Source organism: Engraulis encrasicolus, chromosome 24 (genome assembly GCF_034702125.1).
Source record: "Engraulis encrasicolus isolate BLACKSEA-1 chromosome 24, IST_EnEncr_1.0, whole genome shotgun sequence".
In the NCBI taxonomy this organism is placed as follows: Eukaryota; Metazoa; Chordata; class Actinopteri; order Clupeiformes; family Engraulidae; genus Engraulis; species Engraulis encrasicolus.
The window spans coordinates 11,807,629-11,816,256 of NC_085880.1; the positions used below are offsets into that span (position 1 = coordinate 11,807,629).

At 47.1% G+C, this 8,628-nt stretch overlaps 1 protein-coding gene across 2 annotated transcripts in view; it reads right to left on the reverse strand.

The window, feature by feature from the left end:
- Positions 1-566: 566 nt before the first annotated feature.
- slc16a9a (solute carrier family 16 member 9a) overlaps positions 567-8,628 on the reverse strand; it is a 15,120-nt gene continuing 7,058 nt past the window's right edge. For both annotated transcript variants that reach the window (XM_063192167.1, XM_063192168.1), the window contains exons 3-6: positions 8,494-8,628; positions 6,593-6,688; positions 4,142-5,170; positions 567-3,790 (exon numbers count right to left, since the gene is read on the reverse strand). The exon at positions 8,494-8,628 is cut by the window's right edge and continues 9 nt beyond it. In XM_063192167.1, the coding sequence (XP_063048237.1) occupies positions 3,588-3,790; positions 4,142-5,170; positions 6,593-6,688; positions 8,494-8,628 (1,463 nt within the window). In that variant the 3' untranslated portion in view covers positions 567-3,587. The remainder of the gene's footprint in view (positions 3,791-4,141; positions 5,171-6,592; positions 6,689-8,493) is intronic.

Consider the following 8,628-nt stretch of genomic DNA (forward strand, 5'->3'; position numbering starts at 1 on the left):
TTTTGATCAAATTTGACAGCATTTTACACCAGAACTTGCCTGTGATGTCATACTTCTGAGCCAGATTGTGTTTCTGGTTTTTAAATGCCATGTATTGCATGTCTGTGATGTTTTATGTTATCAGTTATCAGTTACCCAAGTCATGTTATCAGTTAACAGTGTCATTTCAGCAGTTTAGTTGTAAGCAGATACTTGCACTTTAAATGTCTGTATGTGTACTGTCTATGTCTATAGGCTACTGTCAATGTCCACACCTAAAGCATGTCTGCATGGGAAAGCAAGAAAAGTAATTTCAAATTCTTTGTGTGACCAGTGCATGTAAAGAAATTGACAATAAAACCGACTTGACTTCATTTAGATCTGACTTTAGAATCCTCATTCAAGGAACTTCATCAGTTATCCCACCCAGTACTGATGAAGGTTCGTGAATGGAGCACAAAATGTCTATCAAGCTGAAGAAGAAGTTCAGTTGCTACAACTGAACTCTATACAGCAGTATGTGCTGTTCATCCAACGTCTTTAGTAAACTGGCTTTAGACACACAGGAAAGGTCGAGCACATTGAATCAATTAATATTTTATTATTGCATCATGTATACATATACAAAATAAAAACAACTGTACATAGCAAAACATAAATATTGTAACACTGACACTAAGAAATACAGACGGCCAACATAAAACACATTATAAAAAATAAGACAGTGTAAGAAAACAGCATTGCTGTTGTGTTTTTTTTGGATGTCACATTGACAATCTTCACCCTGTCAATAAAATAAAATAAAATAAAATAGAATAAAATAATAATAATAAAACAAAACAAAAAAAGGACCAATCGCTTCAGGGAGCATCCCCCTGAACGGTTGCTTTGGTTACAAACAAAGATGTCACATGATCACCCGGGAGACTGCAGCAGGCTGGCAGCTCTCCTCTGGTGACACACAGGTCGGCTAAGGCAGCAGTTTGAAGCAACGCTAAATCAAAACCATGACAACAGTCTCCTGTGTCAAAACCGTCACCAGAAAAAAAACATTTATATTTGTGTCTGCTGTGCGTTTTCATTCACTAGTTCAGTGCATATCATTAATGATAGTAATAATAATAATAAAAAATGAGCATATTCCTGCATAGCTGAGGAATACTTCCTTTAAAAAGTAGAAACAGCATCGTGGCTTGAGTGTACAGTACGGAGAGTCTATCTCCCTTTTTTCTCTTTGTCTTTGTTGTATTGTACAGCTTATGTTTTGTGTAGTGTTTGATCTCCGGCTCAACCCTCGTGAGATCATCAGGCCTGCATAAACGGACGGTCTCGTGACAAGACCAGGAGACCAAGGGCATACTACAAAGCTGGTTCAGGGGTAAACCAGGTTAAGTTAAGAGGTAAATCATCTAATAGAAGAGGCTGTAGGCCTATAGTCCCCTTTTTCTTTAAATGATTTACCTCTTATCTTAACCTGGGGTCCGTTTCTTGAAAGCGTCTTTGCTATCGTCGTTAGCAAAGTCCTTCGTAAGAGCGACTCAACTCTCTCTCGACAGCGACGCTCACCACTAAATCCAAGGGAATGGTAAGACGGTCTTAAGACAGTCTTAAGACGGTTAGCAACGACAAGAATCGAAAAACGGACCCCTGGTTTACTCCTGAACCAGCTTTGTATTTTAGTCCTCAACACAGTACAGCTATCGACAGGCCTACAGTATAAAGCAAAAGACAACAGGACAAGGCTGGTGTGCTTGGTTATATAGCCTAGGTAAGGGGGTAATGGCCCGTTCACATTTACAACGATAACTACTATAAAGATAACTATAACTGATATAAGATATTTCCGTTCACACTGCCTACGATAACGCCTGTTTATCGTGAACATCAGCGAGCAGAAGGTGTGATGCCCATACATTCTAAAGCACTCTGACTGGCATGTTTTACAGTTCAGAAAAATCACTTTGAAAGTGATCCCAATTATATAAATCAGCATGACGCTGTCTTTATAGTTTATATGCAAACAGCACCATTGATTAGAGGTAGGCCCATAACCATTTTCACAACTTAATATCACTACAGTTATCGTTACAGATGTGAAGCGCAGTGGCCTTTAAGAGCCCAACACAAGGCTCTACAGCTTTGGCATCAGAAAGAGAAGGCAGAACGGGAGCAAGGGACCAGTGCAAGTGTGCTAGAGGAGGAATTGTGCAAGATCGAGAGAGAGCGAAAGGCCATTTTGAAAGACAGGCAGAAAGGAATTTGTGCTTCTTAAGCAGAGGAGTAGCTTGTCAACAGGCAGCATGGGAAAATTCTCAGGGGCCCCCAAACCACTGCAGGCCAGGGCCCCCAGGGCCCCAAAAGCCTAAACGTATGGTTGTAGCAATGTACTGTAGTATACATGGGTTCTACATTTTGTTTTCAACTGGTTGCGCGACACCAGCTGCGCACAACTCAATCTCTGATAGTTGGAAACCGCTGTCTGTAAACAAAATGAGCTCACGTGGTTGGCTGCCAGTGTCTTAACTTGGTGAACCCATGTATAGTAGGCTACAGTTGTTGTATTGTTGCTTATGGGCCCAAGAGAAGAATTTAATATCACCTCTGGTCTTAAGAAGGTGATGGAGAGGTTGGGCAAAGCGCATCCCCCCGCTACTGTTACCAATGGCTACTGTTACCAGTGGTTGCTGTTACCAATGGCTACTGTTAACAATGGCTGCTACTGTCCATAGTTTGTGCAGAGACTTTTGGAGGGGTTTGTGCTTAGCATTTTTTGCATGTTTTATAAACCATGTGCATATATACAGTATAAACTACATGCACTTGAGCGAGGTGCTCGTTGCATTTCCAAACAATCAGTGCTGTCAACTACAGGCTTCGTTTTTGCGTTGTGCTTAGTGATTGCTGTTCAAAAAGCTAGCAACCATTTCAGATCACATGAAACGGTCGACTCATCATTCAGTCTATTCAGTAAACATCTACGTTAGTAGTAAGTTATTATTAAAAATATATTATTTTTTTTCAAACTCGGACCCCATAAAACGAGGCCATAAAAAGGTCATCAGAGAACAAAGAAACCTTTTTTTCCTTTTTCTCTCGAAGTAGAGCGATCCAGCGTAAGGATACAAAACACATTCAAAGAGATAGAAAAGGTATTGATTGTAAGACCTGTGGCTTCTGTTTTGTGTGTGAAAGCAGGCAATCAGGTAATCCTATGTGCTTGATTTAAATGAAATCTGAAGGAAACAAGACAGAAAATCTCTTCTGATAGAAGCAGAGTAAAAGTTTCTGTTCTAAAAATGTTCCAAAGTCTTAAGAAAAACCCAGAGAAGGTTTTGAAATCCAAGGGAGAGAGAGAGAGAGAGAGAGAGAGAGAGAGAGAGAGAGAGAGAGAGAGAGAGAGAGAGAGAGAGAGAGAGAGAGAGAGAGAGGCAGGCATTTTCATTTGAAATGTCTGAAATAGTTTTTGGCACCGACAAGGGTGATGGTGAACTGGCCAGGCGAGAGGAAATGGGAGCTGGTACGGAACAGGGAATGGGTACGGAAAAGGGAACGGGTATGGAAACGTTTTTAGGGTTTAGAGTGGCTTAGGTTGTCAAAGGCTCCGCCCACTACACCACGGAGGCATCTAAGTGGGCCTCAGCCTCAGCATCCTCCTCTGATTGGCTGGCTGGTTGATTGGCAGCGTGTTTGGCCGGTTTACGATCCCAGCAGGGCAGTGAGGCCAGGAGGAGCACCACCCCCCCCAGCACCACACAGGTGCCACTGAAGTAGAAGGCCAAGTCATACGACTGGGTCCAGTCAAAGAACCAGCCTGCGGGGAGAGGAAGAAAGAGGGGGAAAAGAAGAGTGAAACTATGCAATAACCCCTCGTGTTCTTAACAGCAAAGGAAAAATATACACCAGCCATGGAAACTAGAACTAAAATGACTAAAAAGTTCATATTAATATAATTTTTTTGCTAAATGTGTGGGTGTCTGTTTGTGTGTGTGTGTGTGTGTGTGTGTGTGTGTGTGTGTGTGTGTGTGTGTGTGTGTGTGTGTGTGTGTGTGTGTGTGTGTGTGTGTGTGTGTGCATGTCTGTTTACATATGTGCGTGTGCGTGTGTGTGTGTGCCTGTGTGTTTGTGTATTTCTGTGTGTGTGTGCGTGTTGTATTTGACGTACCGACGACAGGTGGTCCGAGGATGATGCCGAAGCCTCCGAAGCACATGAGGATGCCGTGCGCCTGGCTCAGCCGCTCTAGCCCCACGATCTCCGTGGTGATGTAGGACGACAGCGACCAGTTGCCCGAGAAGAAGCCCACGGCGGCCGAGAGCACCTGCAGCCCCACGTAGCTGTTGCACACGGGGATGAGCAGCAGGGCGGCGCCGGCGCCCAGCAGCGTGGCGGCGTACAGGAAGACGCTGTTGACCCAGGGCATGTCGGCCATCACGCCCAGCACCAGCTTCCCCGCGCCGGCCGTGATGGCCACGATGGACACCAGGGGGATGTCGCTGACGTCCTCGATCAGGCCCTGGCTGAGCGCCACGTCCTCCATGAAGAGCACGGGCGGGAAGGCGCCCAGCGCAAACAGGAAGATGGCCACGCACAGCGTGCCGAAGACGCGCTCGTGCAGGAACTCGGCCGTCTCGTGCAGGTAGTCGGCGTACGGGCGGAGGTGGCGCTTGACGACGCGCGCCACCGTCGAGCAGGAGAGGACGCCGCCTCGGCCACTGCACAACATGGCGCGGCGACGGTGAGCTCCGCTGGCCGCCTCCGAGTCGTAGTCCAGCACCACCTTGGTATCCATGGCCATGAGCAGCTCCTTGACGGCGGCCGCCGCCGAGATGTCTTTGTCGGCCGAGCCGGGCGTGGTGAGGATGGCGTCGTTGGCGATGGACGCCCTCTCCCGCTCCACGATGAGGGTGGTGGGCTTCTCGTACATGGGCGCCTCCTTCTCCTTCTCCTCCTTCTCCTCCTTCTCCAGCTCCTTCTCCAGCTCCTTCTTCTCGTCCTGAGGGCCGTCTTCGTGGTGCGTGAGGGCCGCCCTCTGCTTCAGGTAGTAGCCGGGCAGGTAGAGCGGCCGCATGGGGCCGGCGCTCACCATCAGGTTGAGGGACAGCGCGCCCACGATGAGCAGGCAGCCCTCCAGGCCGTACAGGCTGATCAGCTCATTCTGCAGCGTGGCGTACAGGAAGCCTCCCACGCTCGTACCTGGAGGAGGAGAAGAGGAGGAAGAGGAGGGGAAGAGGAGGAAGAGGAGGAGGAGAGAGGAGAAAGAAATGAGGAGAGGGGAAGAGGAGGTTAGAATACTGATTGAAGTGTGTGGGGAACAAGAAGCATCTCACATCCGTACCTGGACGTGGAGGAGAAGGTGAGGAGAGAGAGGAGAAAGTGTTGAGGAGAGGAGAAGAGGAGGTTAGAATACTGTTTGGAGTGTGGGGTACATTTGTACCTGGTGGAGGAGGGGGAAGAGGAGAGAAGGGAGGAGATTACAATACTCTATGTAATGTGGTGATGTGAGTGAACATTACATACAGTCTGTGGTGGAGGGTGTGGTGGGCAAAGAAAAAGAGGAGAAGAGGCTCCTGTAGTGTAGTGTGGGGAAGGAGGAGGGGCCCAGAGAGGAGGTGGAAAATGGGAAGGAGGGTGTCCGCAGAAGAAACGAGAAGAGAAGAATACTGTGTGTATATATACTAACACTAATGTCTATCCAGATGTGTAGAATTGCTAGAAGGTGCAGTGCATTGAAAAGAGGCCCTCAGCATACTATATGCAGAAGAATAAATGCAGGAATAGGCTTCAAACTGTAACAAATTTAAACCCTTGAACTCATCAAGTACAAGGGCTCATATTGCAATCTGAATGGCCATATTGCAATCCAAGAACAAGCGTTGTTGTGACTAAACAGCATTATCCAGAGCTTAGTGGAACAAAGACAGACTGTTCCATTTTTCCATTTCAATTCCAACTGAAATTAAAATCAAATTGGCTTTATTGGCATGCCTGTTTGCATACAGTGTTGCCAAAGCCTTTTTTTCTGTGCTCAGAGAAATCGAGCAACCTGCGATAGTTCTGGCAGATCACGTAAACGCACCCTTTTGCCTATTGGTTGATGTCGACCCAACTCATACAGCTCACCACGAATCAGCTGCGCTTTGGTTAATCAGCTGCTGCTTGCAATTGGATGCTGACCTTTGGCGCACTTTATTTAAACTACCGAATTTGTTTTCCTGTCATTGCCTTTTGCTGCTTGTTTTGCCGGGGAACTTCCTCCGAACAGAGCCATACCACCAAACACAAATGTCTGCATTCAGAAATAAAGCTTCCGAAATGTATCTCTGTTTCCCGTCTCATTTTTGCCTGGAGTGGTTCTGACAGAACTGTTGTTCGTATGTGACATTGACGTGTAAAACCATGGGTTGACAGCAGAAAAAAAATTGTATTATATCAGCAGTATTGCAGATGTTGTTGCACATCACGTATATGTAGTGTGACCTTCACGGTCACGATCAGACAAAAATAAATTGTACACGTCTTTTATATCTTGAACTGCATATGGACGGGTCAAACACATAGAGCCCCCTCCCCCTCACATAACTAAACCAACATGCACGCTCAAACAAAGTTTCCTACCTGTAGTGACGATGCCGAGAGCAAGACCACGTCTTTTGTCAAAATATTGACAGGTGATGGTAAGTGTAGCAGCATAGACGAGACCGCAGCCAAGACCTGTGAAGAAGAAAAAGGGGAAAAAAGACCACAACACACATCAGACCATCTTCAGATCATCTCTTCATATCAGGTGACAGATGTTGTTTTCATTGATTTATTTTTATTTATTAATGTTTTATCTAACCCTCAAGACTATTTCGGACAGAATCAAAATGTTCTAGGTCATCCGCTACGTATTCCTGGCCATTTGACCTACTGAATGATCTTTTGATTTTATTTCAAGATATTTCAAGAGCTAATCCGGGGGTAAAGAACCCTGTGTTCTTCCTTGGTAAAAGGATCTCCTACTTTAAATATGCATGCATCACACAGTTTAAATATGCATAGCACATGTGAAAGTGGCGGTGTAGGGGGTGTGAGCTCACGTGTGCACGTGCATGTGCATATGTGCGTTTCTCTTTCCGTGGGTGCTCAGTATGTACGGATGTGAATGTTCTGTGTGTGTGTGTGTGTGTGTGTGTGTGTGTGTGTGTGTGTGTGTGTGTGTGTGTGTGTGTGTGTGTGTGTGTGTGTGTGTGTGTGCGCCACACTCTCTGGTTCTCTGCTGCCTCTATGTCTGAAAAATTGTTTACGTGTGTCAACACTCACTCTCACACACACACACACACACACACACACACACACACACACACACACACACACACACACACACACACACACACACACACACACACACACACACACACACACACACACACACACACACACACACACACACCTAAATCCAGACATGGCTGCGTAAGCTCCCTGCCCCCGTGTGCCATCCGTGTCGTCTTCTACGGTATGCTCACACCATCACACTGACATGACATGACGGATAGCTACCCATACACACCCCCTTCTCTATTTCAGGATCTCTCTCTCTCTTTTCCCCTCCCCCCCCTCTCTTTCTCCCTCTATCTCTCTCTCTCTCTCTCTCTCTCTCTCTCTCTCTCTCTCTCTCTCTCTCTCTCCCCCCCAATGTATCTTCTCACACTTTCTGATGTTCTTCTCTCTGCCCTCCTCTCCTCTCCTCTCCTGCCCCTCCTACTCCCTCCCTCCCTTCCTCTTTCCCTCTCTTCTTCACTCCTTCCCTCTCTCTCACTCCCTACATACATGTGACTAAGCATCTTTCCAGGGTCATCAGAAACACATGCACGCTTGAGGAGGGACATTCCTTGGATTCCAGTTCGCACTTCGAAGGCTCGACAGGGCAACTCTGACGCAATACCTAATCCACTAGCAGTCATAATGTAGCTAGTGCGTAATAAATAGCCTAGCCGACTGTAGCGCCCTCAATGCCTATAGGCAGCAGGCAACTATAGTGCTTCATAGCCTAGCGCCCTCACCCCCATTTGACCAATACGAATGACCCGTGTGTGTGTGTGTGTGTGTGTGTGTGTGTGTGTGTGTGTGTGTGTGTGTGTGTGTGTGTGTGTGTGTGTGTGTGTGTGTGTGTGTGTGTGTGTGCGTGCGTGTGCGCGTGTTTTTGTGAGTGACTACATGTGCACACAGTCATGTCCTGTATGTGTAAAGTATGAGACCCTGACTCATGTCATAGCTGATCTCTGTTGTATTCGTCTGCCTCTCTCTCTATCGCCGCCTACCTGTTGGTCGCAGTAACAGCGTGTCCAAAACACACACACACACCATCCAGAGACAGATGGATGTGAGTGAGTGCGCACTAAAAAGCGGCACGTGGCAGCGCCTGCTCGACTATGCAGCGGCGGTGGTAGTAGCAGTGGCAGTAGCAGTAGCAGTAGCAGTGGCAGCAGCACTGTAGTGCCACTGGTGTTGGTGCTGGTGCATTGTGGGAGTCGTACCAACTACGACCCCGTAGGAGAAGATGAGGAAGGAGATGTTGGGGGCGAAGGCGCTGAGCATCATGCCACCCGCCACCATCACGCCACTGAATATGGTCACGGGCCGCGCGCCAAAGCTCTCCACGCACGCACTGC